Source organism: Carcharodon carcharias, chromosome 12 (genome assembly GCF_017639515.1).
Source record: "Carcharodon carcharias isolate sCarCar2 chromosome 12, sCarCar2.pri, whole genome shotgun sequence".
Lineage (NCBI taxonomy): Eukaryota > Metazoa > Chordata > Chondrichthyes > Lamniformes > Lamnidae > Carcharodon > Carcharodon carcharias.
Genome location: NC_054478.1, coordinates 33,297,277 through 33,313,888, shown reverse-complemented (window position 1 = coordinate 33,313,888; position 16,612 = coordinate 33,297,277). Strand labels below are relative to the sequence as shown.

General features: G+C 42.7%; 2 protein-coding genes across 45 annotated transcripts in view; one reads left to right on the top strand and one right to left on the bottom strand.

Annotated features, from left to right (window-relative positions):
- The window catches only part of rif1 (replication timing regulatory factor 1), a 92,383-nt gene extending 90,174 nt beyond the window's left edge, over positions 1 to 2,209 (top strand). For all 3 annotated transcript variants that reach the window (XM_041200481.1, XM_041200480.1, XM_041200482.1), the window contains 2 exons: positions 164 to 272; positions 1,017 to 2,209. In XM_041200481.1, coding sequence (XP_041056415.1) covers positions 164 to 272; positions 1,017 to 1,231 — 324 coding nt within the window. In that variant the 3' untranslated portion in view covers positions 1,232 to 2,209. The remainder of the gene's footprint in view (positions 1 to 163; positions 273 to 1,016) is intronic.
- Positions 2,210 to 3,390: 1,181 nt separating this feature from the next.
- Positions 3,391 to 16,612, bottom strand: part of neb (nebulin) — a 284,616-nt gene continuing 271,394 nt past the window's right edge. For all 42 annotated transcript variants that reach the window (XM_041201321.1, XM_041201334.1, XM_041201338.1 and 39 more), the window contains 5 exons: positions 15,743 to 15,926; positions 8,445 to 8,537; positions 7,663 to 7,809; positions 5,691 to 5,797; positions 3,391 to 4,271 (listed from right to left, as the gene is read on the bottom strand). In XM_041201321.1, coding sequence (XP_041057255.1) covers positions 4,098 to 4,271; positions 5,691 to 5,797; positions 7,663 to 7,809; positions 8,445 to 8,537; positions 15,743 to 15,926 — 705 coding nt within the window. In that variant the 3' untranslated portion in view covers positions 3,391 to 4,097. The remainder of the gene's footprint in view (positions 4,272 to 5,690; positions 5,798 to 7,662; positions 7,810 to 8,444; positions 8,538 to 15,742; positions 15,927 to 16,612) is intronic.

The window sequence follows — 16,612 nt, the reverse complement described above, 5'->3', positions numbered from 1 at the left end:
ATGACTGAAGCATTCAAGTTAATGAATATTTCTAGAAAAGATTAAAAATCAAACCACCTTCAATTTCACTATTTAGTTCTGCTTTGCCCTCTTAATGTTTTCTTCCTCAGGTATTTGAAAAGATGATTGTGTCATGCTTAAGACTTTTTTTTTGCTGTTTCAGAGGAAATCCCTTGGGTTAGATGAAGATAGTGTATTTGAAAATGAGAAGATAGTAAATGGAACAGAGGACAGCAGTTACTCTAACGGTGACGACGAGAAGCTAGCAACAGGTAAAATTGAAGCTGTCTCAATCAGATATCTTCAGCAAATTAATCTGAAGCTCAAATGCATTGAGAAGCATTGACGAGAAATCTCAATTTCCAGGGCCATTCAGTGTCGGGGCTAGGTGACATGGTGGGTTTGCATCTCATTTTCATTTCTAAGGTCTGGATTTGAATCCAGCCATGCTGAATGGATTTTCTTTGCTGCTTCTACCTCGAGACTGGCAGTCACTGAAAAGCCACAAGCATTAGTGATTTACCACATTCTATTCACAGGTTTGCATGGAGAGAAATTGAAAATTTTTATAGAGATAGGGGACAGTATCGCTGAGATTTTTTTTAGTTCTTGTATTGTAGACTGACCAATAGCTGGTGAAGCTTATTGTGACTAGGGTTTCCTCAGTTCCCAGTGCTGAGATTCAAACTTGGAACATTCCGTTGGCAGAAACTTAAAGCTCCCCTCTGCTGCTGGGAATATTTACTCATGATTTTGAGCACCTTTATCAAATGTCCTCTTAACTTTTTATCTGTTGTAAGCAGAGTAACTCCAGCTTGTTTAGTCTTTACATTACTAAAGCCCCATCTGTGTTACCATTCTTATAGATCTCCTCCCTCCAATCCTTTGACATCCTTCCTGAAGTGTGAGCAGACCAGTCTATTTTAAAAGCGAATCGGTTTCATACCTTTGAGCTAACCGTGTGCTGCTTATTTTAAAACGAAAACTGTAATGATTTGTCTTTTATATTCTTTCAGATTTAGTTGAGACTGCACCACCTGCCATTACTCCTTCCACAGCCCTGGTTTCTGAAGTTAACGCCCTTTCTGCTCGCTTTTTCTCTGAGAACTTGAATGAACACTCTGGGAGTCAACTCTTTGCAATGCACCAGCAGCTGAGCAGCATGATGAACTGCATCATGGGAAACCTACGGTCTCGCTGGAGGTCATCACCACATGAAGCTGCTGACTGAACTTTTAAGTTACGTGAACTGGCAAAGTTCACCCAAAAGGATGGAGAGCATTGACTGCCTCACCCTGCCCTTACTCTCCCCAACAGGCTAACTTTTCCTTACCTTTGATAATTCCCCACATTCTTTTTGTTCAGTGTAGTTTCCTCCTAGGATAACATCCTGCTGCTCTCGCAGTTGAGCCTTTGCCTCCATCTTAGAGGGTTGAGAGTTTGAATTGCAGCCTTGCCTGCTTTTCAAACTCATCTGTCCTCTTATGGAGGTATTCTAGTAAATTACAGCAATAAGTGGCCTAGTCAGAGTGGGAGCTGCAATCCGGCGGTGAGCACCTCCTGTTCTATAGAAGCTCATCCCCTTGGCTGATCCAGATTGATATCACCAGCTGTGCCATTACCATGGGAGGCTGCCTTCCCTGAAGGGCAAATAGAGAGACATTTGATATTTAAAGAATGGGGTTGAAGGGAATATTGTTTCAAGAGATTAGGAATTAATTTCCTAAAATAAAAGTGCTGACCAGAAATCAATCTTATTCTGGTGTACTGCTTTACAGAGAGGCAAACCAAACACAAGCTGGTAACTGGAGAGGGCCCAACTTGGTAAAAATTATCTTTTTTAAAAGCAGTAGGGCAGAACTCTGTGCAGGAAGAGGACCACACATGGAGCTTTCATTTGAGAGACTCATGCTATGTAAATTGATAAAAGTAGTTTTTTTTAAATGGAGATTTTCTGTAAGGAAAATAATTTTGATGTTAAATTATATTGTTTTACCAAATGCATTTTTGCTTTTTACTTAGCAGAATATCACAGTGGAATACTGCTGCTAATTCTGTATTTCTGGCCATTACTTGACTTTTGTAGTGATGTTTATAGCTGCCAGAGTAAATCAGTGCACAGAAATGGAATCAGAGCTGCACTTTTTTTAATTAAATCTGTGCTTAAGCTCACCATGATACTCTTGTACAAATAAAATAAATTGCAATTTTTTGTGTTTATTGGGCTTTTTATTTTTCTCACTGATCAGTTTTGGTTTTACTTGTACTTCTCTGCTCCAGCCCTCGTTACAAGTCTTGGTCCAAACATGAACATTAGAATGAATTCCAGTGGGGAGGTGAAAGTGACTACAATAATGTTAAAGTAGCATTCAACAGTCTAGTGTCAAGGAGTCCAGTAGAACTAGTCGATGAAGATCAGAAAGAAATGTTAGAGGCTATTCATCTCAGTGTGGATGTTACTGTAGAAGTTGGGTTGCAACTTGGCATTGCTCCAGTAACACCTCAAACCTTTACCTAAAAAGACAAAGGACTGCAATGGAAACATCAACTCCACATCTTTCACTAAATCAGCCTCCTGGAACTCCTTTGAGAGTTCTGATAGGAGTACCTTCAACAGAGGGATTGTAGTGGTTCAATAAAGCTCAACACCCTCTCAAAGGCAGCCAAGGATGGGTAATAAATTCTACTCCAATTGCCACCAATACCCATATCCTGAAAATGAATGATAAACAAAACATGGAGGAAATGTACCAACACATGTAGAAGACCAATAAATAACTTGCATCAAGGTGTGTATAAATGGTTGTTGTCTTGCCTGCAGAGTTAGAAAGCTGTGAATTCAAAAACCGCTCCATATACAATTTAGGCTCACCTTGGTACAGTGTTGAGTGAGTGCTACACTTTTTTGAATGAGCTGTTATTACTGATCTTTAGATGGAAGTGAGGTGATTCTGCGTTACTAGTTGAAGAGGGAGTTCTGTCTAAGCAACCTCACTAAAATATTTGGGCATACTTATTTCAGTACAATTTTTTGCGTGTTGAACATATTAAACCACTTTTACAGAGAGCTTGACGGAGGAACTCTGAATTTGCACAAGTGTACACCGAAGGATTTCTAGGGCAATGAAACTTTAGATCATAAGAAATTGGAGTAGGCCATCTGGCCCCTTTGAGCCTGCTCCACCATTCATTTAAGACCATGGCTGATGTGACTGCAGCCTTAAGTCCACTTTTCCTGCTGCCCCCTGCATGTCGACCCCACCCCCCAAAAATACTCTTGACTCCTTTGTTGCTGACTATTTGATGTGATGGAAAGGTTCAAACTAGAAATTACCGGAATAACTTCAGATCCTGCAATGCACTCATTTTAAAATCACAACAGTGAAGACATTTTGCAGAAACTGAGCTTTATTTGACGCCACAGCTAGTAATCAGGTGTTGAGAAAACAGACAATACATGTACAAGTCCACCTTGAGCAAGTGAAGTAGGGAGGCTCTTAACGTGTTCCTTTAACCACCTCTTTCAAAAGGGTCTCAAATTATGGAAACTAAATATGTCAGTGGCAACATGTTTTTAAAGCTCTGTTAAGGAATTCGCAAACTAACTACACATTTGTCAGGATACAGAAATCATAAGTTGTACTGCTGCAACCACTTTTAGTCATGACCAAGTTATGCTATTCAACATTTTTCCTACTTCAAATGAGACCATCCAGTTTGCTTTGGGTATAACGTTATGGAGCACATTTCTGAATACAACTTAACAGTTCCAAAGAGTTAAAAGTTGGTTAAAATACACTGAACAGCCTAATTATTAAATGGTTTCATTATAGCAGAAATGCATGTAACGATTAGGCAGCACTTTTTGTTTTGCATGTGTCTAAGATTTGTCATAAGTTCTGTAACTTGGGCTAATAATAGGTTTGGATGTACAATGGGAAGGAAATGGAAGATTATTGTGCTTATCCTTTTATCCCCCTAAGAAATTGAATCCCATTTGAGGAAAATCAAACGATAGATTATGGGTTACTTGTGACTTGCATTTTTGTTTTGGAGTAGGGAGGGTGGGAAGTGCCTGTAAGGAAAATTGACCTAGCTTAGATGGCATCCACATAGTTAGCAGGCAGCATGCCTGTCAACCCAGTCCTTTGTACAGTACCATACATCCATCCTTCATCAATGGACTGAACGTTCATAAGGAAGTCACCATCTTTGAAAGAGACTTCATCTGCATCAGCTGCTGAATAATCGTATATGGCACGGTATGTTTTCTGTGGGGGACAAAAATCAGATCATTATCTGGTCAATAGCTGCAGGAGATTTTTTTTCTCAAATCCAATTTTCTATTTAGGAAAATATTTTTCCACAAAATGTGGTGCTTGCTATAAAACATATATTCATTTATTTATTTTCATCATTTGGGGGTATACATGAGCATCAGCCATCGTGCGCAGATGAAGTGGTTCATTTGCGAAGGCCAGTCAAACCTTAGCTAAACCAACATCACCGCATAGCTTCTGAGCCTGCCAGCTGACTTTCCAGATTCAGTCACAATCTGCTTTTTCGGGAACACTGTCAGGGGCCAAAGGATTGTCCAGTTGGATTGGCATCAACCTTTTCCTAATCATGCCTATGCAGTGAGTCCAAGTGTGCACATTGGCATGTTAATGAGTTGCACAAATTATTGATATCAAATCAATAATAATTGGATATGTTAGGACAGGGAGAGAGGCAAAAGGTACAGTGATTGGGTGTGTACCTGTATGGCAGATTGGTAGATTATGGGATCATGACTAGAAAGAAAATCTTAGATCAGTTGGGAGGGATTCGTTTTTGATTGCTGTGGCAAAGCATGTGATATTAACTAATACGACACAACAGCTTTAAGGTAATGGGTTACGCAGAGCTCTCTGACACCATGTAAACATTGCATGACCTAGTACTGAGCTATGTTGACCAGTATGTCCATCAGAACAGCTTCTATGATTATGATCGGCCACATACTCTGGGACCAGAGGGAAGAAACGAACAAGCATTGTTTACACACCTCTTTTGTTATGCAGTTGGCTTCGCTGGAATGTGCATGTATAATAAAGTTAGCTGACAGGAAGTGGGAGGTGGGGGGAGGGGTGATGTGCGGGAGGAGCAAGGTGGGTTATTCTCCTGCAGTCTGGATGGTTGGTATACCTGAACCAGGAAATGGTAAGTGCCATAATAATAAATCAGTGAGCGAACAGGCGTTTTGTACAGTGATGCGCTTATGTACGTTCACTCTCAATACAACAGTTAAATTCTAGCAAACTAGTGCACCAAAAGGAAATAATAATTTACAATAAAATAAATATTATCTTTTTAAAAAGACAGAGCACCTCTGCATTAAATGATGCATTTTCTTAGCAAGTAGAGAGCATAAGCAAAGAGCTGCCACTCCCTCTGGCGAATGCTGGAAAAAGAATTTGTTTGACTTCAGGGGAAATTGCTGGACTGACCAGCTATTTTGTTAAAAAAACACAGTAGTAGATCATATGGTGACTGTGGCCACCATGGAATCAGCAGCCCCCATGCCATCCCCTATGACTGATGGGGGCAGCATTGTGTTGAAACTCCCCTCAAGTTTGCCTTCGACTGCTTTGTGACTACCCCATTATTTCCTGTGTAATAAGTTTAGATTTGTCACATCAGTCACTTACACCAGTTGTTGATGGGTGAGAGGGAACAGATGACACGTTAGTCTGCTGTGTGGCAACAGAGGATGATCTCTGCTGTGGCAGGACAGTGGTTTTGGTTTGTTGGTAGCCTGAAATAAGCCAGGAAAAGATTGTGTGTTAGCGAGCAGGTAAAAATGAATGCATAGCATATTTAAAAGTTGCTTATCAAAGAAATTATTGCAGAAAACTAGCTACAGTTCAAGACATACCCCATTCTAAACAGATGAAAAAATGAGAGATTTGCAACTGTCCCTGGGCCTCGAAAAGCTTCCAATTATAAAGTCCTAGCCCTATAAATGCAATGAACCGATGACCAAAATCTAGGGGCAGGATTTTACGTCCTGTGGGTGGGTGCGCGCCTGACCCGATCAGGCGTAAAATAGTGCATGATGACTTTGGGTGAGCGTCCCGACGTCATTGCGCACTCGCGCGATATTTCGGTCGACGGGCGTGCGCGAGAGTCAGCAGCGTGCCCATTAATCAAGTAATTTAAAGCTATTTTCCGCTGCCCGCCCAAACTTACGGCTGGTGAGCAGGTGAGCGAATTGGCCAGGCGGCCTCAGCGGGCAGGATGAGGTTCCCAGCGTTAATGGAAAAAAAAATTACCTTTTTTTGTTTATTACGTTGATGCTCATGTGAGTGAATTTTGTTGTATGGGAATGTTTCCAAATTTTTCATAATCTTTTCATTTTGATTTTAATATTCCTCAGCTCCCTGCCTTCAGGGAACTTTCAGTCCACGCTTCCCTGCGCCTGCACCAACTTTAGCTCTCGCGCTCTTTCCGCACCCCCCTACCCCCTACCTACCCCCCAACCCCCCAACCCCGGCAGCTCTGAGGCTCTGAGCGCATGGTCCACCCTGTCTGGCCGTTAATTGGCCAAGGCCAGCCAACGTGAAATCGTGGTTGGGGCCGGTCGCAGAGGGCAAACCATCTCCCGGCAGTTCCAACGACCCGAAAATCCTGCCCTAGATTTCTTCATGCATTCCACCTTCTTTGGTCATAGTACCTTAAAACCTGATATATTAGGAAACTTCGGGGCATATAACAGAGTACATGCCAGTACATGCCAACGATTAGAAGCGACTTATTAATCAGAAAGCACAACATCGCCACCATTGGGAAGCTTTCACGTAAAGTTACCATTCACATGATTGGCCATCGGTTTGCACCACCTTAAATCCTTTCGCCTGTTAAACAGTACACAGACGTATCATTTAACCGGCCAAACCCTATGCTCTTCCGTTGTTTCCCCTTTGTTCAATCTAATGAGTTCTACCATGTGTCCTTACAGCGGGAGTTTCTCCTGTTTATAAAAGTAATACCTCCTCGTCAGCTTTTAAAAGCTTCCTCTTGAAAGGAGGAAAGGATTTAATGACATGTGCTCTCCCGCAGCCCGCAAACACTTTCCCGTAGTATTGTGGTGCTAGAATCAATTTTAAACTTAAGATAAAAGCAAAATGATGCAGACCCTGGAAACCTGAAACAAAAACGAAAAGTGCTGGGAAAACTCAGCGGGCCTGACAGCATCTGTGGAGAGAAAGACAGAGTTAACGTTTCGAGTCCGTATGACTCTTCTTCAGGACTAAAGGGAAGTAGAAATGTGGCGAAATACATACTGTTTAAGGGGGGTGGGACAGGTGGAGCTGGATAGAAGGCCAGTGATAGGTGGAGGCAAAGGAGAGATTGCAAAAGATGTCATAAACAAAAGGTCGAAGGGGTGTTGATGGTGGTGATACTGGCTAAAGGAGGTGCTAATGATGACATTAAGAGTAGAAAGCAGAATGAGCAAGTGACAGATGGCCCTAGTGGGGGTGGGGGGAGGGGACGGTGTGGGAGAAAAGATTAAAGTAGGTTAAAAGGTGGGAATAAAACATGAAGGGAAATAAATTGAAAAAATAATAATAGAAATAGGTGGGAAAAAATATATATATAATCTTAAACTTGGTCACTAACTGGTTGTTGCCGTCTGGAAGAAGTTGTTTCCGTTGTAGTAACTAATGGTATGATCAGGTTCAGAAAGTTCCGATTTCTCATCTCCGCCACTCAGGCTCAGGGCGCTAGCGGAGCGCGAGTGCTCCCGGCTGCGACGCTGCGCTTGAACTAGAAGCAAGCACATTGGAACAAACGGTTGCAATGAAATCAAGGATTCAGGCTGCAAAGTATTTTAAAGCACAAACAAAATGTTTTTTCCCCTTAAAAAATCCCTGTTCTAGCACAATGACTATATACAATCACACTTCTGAAATTTAATCAAACTTTACTTATTAATTTAAAGTTAATCTTTTATTCTATTCATTCATGGGACGTGAGCATCACTGGCTGGGCCAGCATTTATTGCCCATCCCTAATTGCCCTTGTTCAGATTGCTGTGGGTCTGGAGTCACACGTGGGTCAGACCAGGCAAGGGCAGCAGATTTTCTTCCCTACAGGACATTAGTGAACCAGATGGATTTTTACAACAATCAGCAATGATTTTATGGTCATCATTAGGCTTTTAATTCCAGATTTTTATTGAATTGCCATTGTCCCCAGAGCAATACCCTGGGTCTCTGGAATACTAATCCAGTGACAATATCACTATACCACCACCTCCCCAAATCTACCCTGAATGGAGGATTATTTTCAACAAATTACCAGTCGTTGAGTAAAGAAGTAGAGCTTCAAAACAGATCCCCACTAAATAGTTTGCAATAGTACGTAATAAAAATAGTAGAAGAGAACTATTACAGACTTACTGCTTAACATGTGCAAACTCCTGGACTGAATGTTGTCTTCAGCTGGATCATAGTCAAAGACTGAGCCAGGGTTGGTGCGCCACACTCGCAGATCTGGAAGCAAGGATTTAGAGGGTTAACCACATAATTGGTGACTGCCAAGAATACAATGCAACTGGGTAGGTTATATGAATCGTGGGGATTTTTTTTTCTCAGATAAATGAAAATTAAGTTTTTATTTTTCACAATTCCTATTTTATTTTGTCTGCTCTGGATTCCAATCACATGCCTTGTCTGATAAAATTCATTACCAATAGTTTAATAATGAAAATACCGTAATGTGTAAATTAATGAGGAAAATATAAAAATCATAATGCAGCTCAAACAAATGCAACATTTATGGCCATCCAATTTCAGCTGTGAGTACATCCAGTCAATTATTCCTGCAATAGGTAGGTTTTTGTGTTATTTTCTGGAACTAGTACATGATGCAAATAAATGGTCAACTGACTGCCATGCAAAGAAATTATGTAGAAATCACAACACGGGCTGTTTGGTTGATGTCAATGCTCCACACAAGCTGCAGTCTATGGGCTTGCTCTTATCCCCGAATCCCTTCATTCTCCTTCCTTCAACCATTGATTTAACAGTTGACAAGGTCTCTGCTTCAGTCGCCAGGGGGGAAGTCACTAATGGATATAGAGGAGGACGGTTATGAGGGTAGGTGCAACCTACAGTTAGGGGTTGGGTAAATATGTATCCATGTAAGAATGTACATCCTGATGAAGCGATAGTAAGAGGCATGGCCATTTTGCATTAGCATTCTAGGCTCTGAAGAAGAGTCATGTGGACTTGAAACGTTAACCCTGGGCAGAATTTTCTGCCTGCTGAGCGGGCGGACCCAACCCAATCTCCAGCGGGCGGGGAGATGATAGCCGCCAGAGAAGCGGGCCCCACCGCCATTTTACGTGGGCGGGCCAGTTAAGGCCTACCCAGCGTGACACCCGGCGGGAAGCGCTATGCACTCCCTGTGCGGACTTGGGGGGGGAGGATTCCCTAAAAGCAAGAGTGTGCTCTTTCGCGCATGCGCACAAAGGAGCGCACATCTCCCTGAGGCTAAGTGCAGCCTCAGGGAGATCGCTGACACTTTTAAAAACATTAAAAATAGAAAAGAAAAATCCTTAACATCTCCCCCTCATATGACAATGTCACACGAGAATGGGACATGTTCGTAAATTATAGTAAAACTTTAGTAAACTTTTTAAATCCCTATATGAAACCTCATCCCGCTGGTGGATGAGGTTTCATGTTTTCTCTATTTGCCGCCGGGGCTCCTGGCCTGCCCGCTAACCTTAAGGTTGGACAGGCAGGTCCTTTAATTGTTCAAATGATCCTGTCAATGGCCTCAATTGGCCATTGACAGGTCAGCGGGCCCGCAGCTGATTTTGCTGGGCCCCCGCCTTCCTGAAAATTTAAATGGGACAGGATGACGTTGGGAGTTCCCTGATTTTCTATCGATACGTGATGGCGAGTGGGCCCCGCCCCTTGCTTGCTGCCGGCAAAATTCAGTCCCATAATTCTCTTTTCACCGGTGCTGCCAGACCTGCTGAGTTTCCAGCATTTTCTGTTTTTATTTCAGATTTCCAGCATCCGCAGTATTTTGCTTTTATCATTAGCATTCCAGTTTCCCTATCTTCCAAGTATGTTAGCTTTACGAATGTTCCCACTTTTCAACTAGTTAAATTGGAGGTTAGTTGGTTGAAGTGTGAAACTGATTATCAGTGCAAGTACATACTGATTCTTCAACTCCTGCTGGTTGTGAATATTGAATTTAAGAGCAACTTTAGAGAGAAAACCCTAATGTGACTTCTAATCTCCCTCAGGGATTACATAGATAACCAGAAGTAGCCACATTTTAATAAACATTTACAAAGGAAGAAAGAAAATATCACCAAAGGTTTAAAGGAATGAAGAGTAGTTCCTTATTATAATTACACCGGGCATTGTGGAAGGCCAAGCTGATTTACCAGCTACTTAACACAGTAAATTAATTATTGGGGTACCATTTTACCATGATTGAATAAATGAAATTAATTTTTATTGAATTATAAGGGATTTGTATCAATGTCTTGGACTCAAGTTGTACACTTCTCCACATATTTCAGTTTAAATCAAATTAGTGTCAGCGTGCATTAGCCAATAAATATTAAAATTGCCAAGTGGGCAACAACGTTCTATTTCAAAATGCACTTATAAGTCTTATATCTGACAACATCGATTAAAATAGGGTCAAAATTTATTTGCATTACTGTTACACCTATAAATGGCTCTGTGCTGGATGTGTGCAGTAAGAAGAGGTCCATGCCAAATACTGGAGCAAGCTTTTTCCTCAGTGTTAGCATTCCTGCCTCTAAGTCAGAAGGTGCAACGTTTGAAACCAAAAGGTTAATTAAAAATGTAAATTGTTAAGGCCTGCCCAACGTGATGTCTGCCAGGAAGTGCTATGTGCTCCCTGGCTCCCTGTGAGGGCGGTTGGGGGGGGGGGTTTGGTGGGGGGGGATTCCCTCAGCCGGGAGTGCACTCTTTCGCGCATGCTAAGTGCTGCCTCAGGGAGATCAGCTCGGAATTAAAACTTTTAAGACAAATGTTTAAAAAATTTCCCTGACGTGTCCCACTCATGTGACACTGTGAGATGGGTTGGGACATGTCCACCACTTTAACTCAAATCTTTATTAAATATTTAAAAACCCTCACGAAACCTCATCCCACCTGCGAATGGGGTTTCGTGCTTTTTCTGAAGCCCGCCAGGGCTCCCGGCCTGTCAATGACCCAAATTGTTTTATTAATGGCCTCAATAGACCGTTGACAGGTCAGCATGCACGCGAAAGAGCGCAGAAATCTCCCCGAGGAGCAGAGCTGCCTCAGGGACATCAGCTTAAGGTTTTAAAATTTAAATAAAGGAAAAAAAAACCTTTTAAAACATGTCCCCTCGTCTGACAGTGTCACATGAGCTGGGACATGTCAATGAATTTTTAAAATAATTTTTATTGAATTTTAAAACATTTCATGAAACCTCATCCCTTCCGGGCAAGCGTCACGCTGGGCAGGACTTAGTTGGCCAGGCCGCGTAAAATTGCAGCGCGGACCCAATCGGATTCGTGCTTGCTCCTGCCACCACCCCCCCCCCCCCTCCCCCGCCACCGACGGGGGGAAAATTCAGCCCAGAGTTTCAGCTCTGGTCCACAGACAGCAGGACCGTCTGGAGCAGGGTTCAAACATTGTCACTTTTGGTTTCAAACATTGCACCTTCTGATTCAGAGGCAGGAATCACATCCCCCGCCCGTGGATGAGGTTTCTTGAAAAATGTGAAGGCCGCCTGGGCTCTTCGCCTGCCCGCCAGCCTTAAGGTTGGACTGGCAACTCATTTAACTATACTAATTAGTTTTTAAACAGGATTTAATAGGCCTTTGACAATTCAGTGGACACGCAGCCGAGTCAGCTGCGTGCCGGCCAAACTGAAAATCTAAATGACCCCTGAGGTCACCACTTGTCAATTTACATGTTGGCGAGCAGGCCCCACTCCCACTCGCTGACCGGAAAATTATTCCCTCTGAATTTTGGACCCGTCCCTTATAGGATATCAGAGCCCATAAAACTCTCCCATCATGTAGGGCCGGTTATCTGATGGGCTGATATACGAAGGTTACGGTCTGTCATATTGTTAATCCACCTGAAAATGCTTCCATTACTTCACTCTATTCTCCAAGGAAAGAGTGTCAAGATATAAAACCTACAATGCCCCAACACTGATCCAGGATGTTTTTTTAAATTGAATCAGCCTGTAATTCCTACATGAAACCATTGGGTGACAGTGAAGGAATCACTTTTAGCTAAATGCATACTATAAAATAGGAGGAGGAAAGTAAGTGTTTGAAACATAAATTATTCATGCAGTAAGTAGATTGTAATCCTGATGTTCCCAGCAAGTGCCTATAAAGCATTTGAGAAGTTATATGCCTTCTCCCCAGCAGCCCAGAGAAGATCAATAATAGAACACAACCACAACCTCTCTCACAATAAGGGCCCTGTTAGCAAACCCCTCCTACTCTGGTCCATTAATTCTTAACTCACTTCACAATCTAATACCTCTTGTTAACCTGCTCCCAAATTCCAAGGCACAACTGCCATTTATCTTCAGTCACCCTTGAAATAGCTGATCACTGTCAAGAATTGTTCCCAGCATACCGTGTCCAATAGCCCTCCCTCCTCCTCCTCCTCCTCCTCCAGCTAGGTGTCGCAAACCATCTACCAGGTCACCAAAGGACAGCAATTTGGTAACCTTGCTAGTCCTCCTCTCTGTGGCCTTCTACTGTCCTTCTTCCTCACCTGCTCAGCTATTCTAACATCACCAGGGTTATCTATCGGCCCAGGTGTTTGCCAGCCCAGCCTCATTCTCTCTCAATCCAGGAATTCCTTCCCAATCCTCCTCTTTGCCCCCACGTCCCATCCTATGCCTCCTACTCTTGTTCTCTTCCTGCCTCTCCCCTCTTTCTTGCCCTTCCCCTCAAAATGCATTTGATACTTTTCTTGCAGCACATGCAGCTCACGTGATTTAATAATATGTAAGGAGGTAGAATCATTTATTCATCTACAGATCTCAGTTGGGTACAATTTATGAATTATGAATTACTAGTCAGGAGAATTCATTAATTATTTGAAGAGCAAGGTCAGGATAATTCATTATTTACAGGTCTCTATCTTCCACACATTTTATTTTTTATTCTAAAATGGTTACTCCTAATGCTGGAACTAAACACATTTAAAGAATTAAGGAAGAGGAGGCCACTCAGTCCATCACATCTGTGCCAGCTGTACAGGGCTACATATTGAAATTCATATTTTTCTTGCATAATGTGTATTTCCGGCAGCTTTTTTTTAATATTTAGAACTCAGCAATGAGTTGCCAGCATGGAATCTAATATATTTATGCACTTCTATATTTGTCATTTGATTTTTACCGCAACATGTACAAGAAAAAGCAAGAGAAAATGCAGATTATTAATATTAACACTATAGTAATAAAATAACATGGCTGTGTTAACAAGCTGGCCTTTGTCTTCAGGAGAACAGAATATGTCACATGGGGGAAAAAAGATCAGCAAATTAGAGATAAGTATAAGAAGTTGGGGTAAAAATAAAATCACTTTTATGTGACAGACTAGCGTGATAAAAGTAGTCATGAAAGGAAGTAATTAAGCATTACTGTCTTTTTTATTCATTCAGGGGATGTGGGCTTTGCTGGCTGGGCCCAGCATTTATTGCCCATCCCTAGTTGCCATTGAGAAGGTGGTGGTGAGCTGCCTTCTTGAACTTCTTTGAAGTATTGTAAGCATCTACTAAACGCAAGACTTTATCATATTATTTATGGGGTTGAATAAAAAGAAAATACTTATGAACCTAATGGGGCCAGCTAGTCTCAGCTGCTCCGCCAATGAAATCTGTGCCTCAACTCCATTTAGTTGCTTTATTTCCTCATCCCTTGATACTGTTACCTGCTAAAACTTTTTAGATCACAACCTTGAAAGCTCAAGCATCCACACGGCCTTTTGGGGAGAGAATTCCAGGGGCAGGATCTTCCGGTCGGCGAGTGGGGGCGGGGCCTGCTCACCGACGTGTAAAATGACGCAGGATGACGTCGAATGGAACTCTGCGCCATTTCCATTTTCAGGTCGGCGGGAGCGCAGCCAAGTCAGCTGCATGCCCGCCAACCTGTCAACGGCCTACTGAGGCCATCGAGAAAGTAATTAAGTTCGTCATCCTTAAGGTTGGCGGGCAGACCGGGAACCCCGGTGAGCTTCGGAAAAAGCATGAGACCTCTTCCACGGGCGGGATGAGGTTTCATGAGGGTCTTAAAATTCTTATCACATCTTTCAATAAGAGTTACTAAAAGAGTCAAATGATGGGACATGGCAGGGAAATTTTTCATACCTCGTTATTTAAAGTTTTAAATCGGAAACGATCTCCCTGAGGCAGCACTTTGCCTCAGGGAGATCTGAGCACTCTTTCGCGCGCATGCGTGAAAGAGCCCGCTCCCGGCTGAGGGAATTCCCCCCCCCCACCCCCCCACGTCTGCACAGGGAGCGCATAGTGCTTCCTGGTGGGTGTCACACTGGGCAGGGCTTAATTGGCCCACCCATGCAAAATGGTGGCCTGCCCGCTCACACACTTCCCCCTAACAGGGGGGAAACATTTCTCCCCAGATTTCGACTACACTTTTTGTGAAACAAGTGCTTCCTTATTGCCTCCTAAATGCCTAGTTGTAATTTATTTATTTATTCATTCATGGGATGTGGACATTGCTGGCTGCGGACATTTATTGCCCATTCCTAATTGCCCTCGAGGTGGTGGTGGTCAGTCACCTTCTTGAACTGCTACAGACCATCTAGTGTGGGTCCACCCACAGTGCTGTTAGGGAGGGAGTTCCAGGATTTTGACCCAGCGACAGAGAAGGAACGGTGACATATTTCCAAGTCAAGATGGTGTATAGGGGAGCTTGTTCTCATGCATCTGCTGCCCTTATCCTTCTGGGTGGTAGAGGTTGTGGGTTTGGAAGGTTGTCAAAGGAGCCTTGGTGAGTTGCTGCAGTGCATCATGTATATGGTACACACTGCTGCCACTGTGCATCAGTGGTGGATGGAGTGCCAATCAAGCGGGCTGCTTTATCCTGGATGTTGTCGAGCTTCTGGAGTGTTGTTGGAGTTGCACTCATCCAGGCAAGTGAACAGTATTCCATCAAACTCCTGCCTTGTAGATAGTGGACAGGCTTTGGGGAGTCATGAGGTGAGTTACTCTCTGTAGAATTCCCAACCTCTGACCTGCTCTTGTAGCTACAGTATTTATATGGCTGGTCCAGTTCAGTTTCTGGTCATTGGTAACCCCCAGGACGTTAACAGTGAGTGATTCAGTTATGGTTATATCATTGAAAGTCATAGGGAGATGGTTAGATTCGGTCTTATTGGCGATGGTCATTGCCTGGCACTTGTGTGGCCACTTATCAACCCAAGCCTGAATATTGCCCGTATCATGCTGCATATGGACACGGACTGCTTCAATTTTAAGATGATGTACCCTTGCTCCTGGCTCCCCATCAGGAGATATCCCTAGCTACACCATCAAATCCTTTTAACTTTTTAAACATTTTGATCAGGCCACACCTCCATCGTCTGTGCTCAAGGCAAGTTCACACAACCTGTTTTGAGTTTTGAATCATGCTTATGATAGAAGAATGGATAACAGCAGCGTCCAAGCCAATCACAGACCTGTGAGGCTCTCTCCTTCATTTTCCACCCGGCGTCTCTGCATTTCCACGACCCGCCTTTGGATGCCACGGTAACTGATGTCACTGAAGTCTTGCATGTTCTTCTTTACACGTTCGGTGATGGGATCGGTAACCACAGGTGTGAAGCTTCCCTTGGTCTTCTCAAAGTCTTCATGGTATTTCACCTTAAAATTGGAAAATACTTAGCAAAAGAAGAAATTTCTGCCCTTCTTCAAACATTCAGCCGTCTAAACCAGCCAAAAAATCCAGCATCTCCAATAGGAGGCACCACCCCCTCGACAACGCAAGGGAAGGATCAGTCCAGAAGATACCCTCACGTATCGGAGTGCTGGACTCCATAAAATTTTGACTCAGTGGAGAAGAATTCTACCAACTAAGACCAGGTGACAATTAAAAAGAAATTAAAATGTTAGTTGCAATATGAAAAGTTATTGTAACTAAGTTCAATGCAGTGGGGCAGAGAAAGTTGCAAGCTCAAATACCGCACTGAATGGTTCCTGATCTGAGCTATGTCAAGTGGAGAATAAGGGAAATCGCAAGCAATACTCATTACGGGGCAATCCTCAGAAATTACCCAACAGCAGTATGGAAACTGGCGTTGGAGCCAGCCATGTATCCTGCCTCTTATAGTTGCAGACATGGGCCAAGTGGGCAAAGAAAAGGGGAATTTCAAAACACTTCTCCACTACAGAAAATGAGGAAAACATAACCATAAATACATGTGTTTTCTACTTTATTTCCTACTACCGTTTCTTTTTCTACTTATTATAATTTCACATTTCATTCTACTGTTATGAATATTTGATTCCATAATTCAGGTATTTTACAGGTATGACTTTTAGTTTTGGGA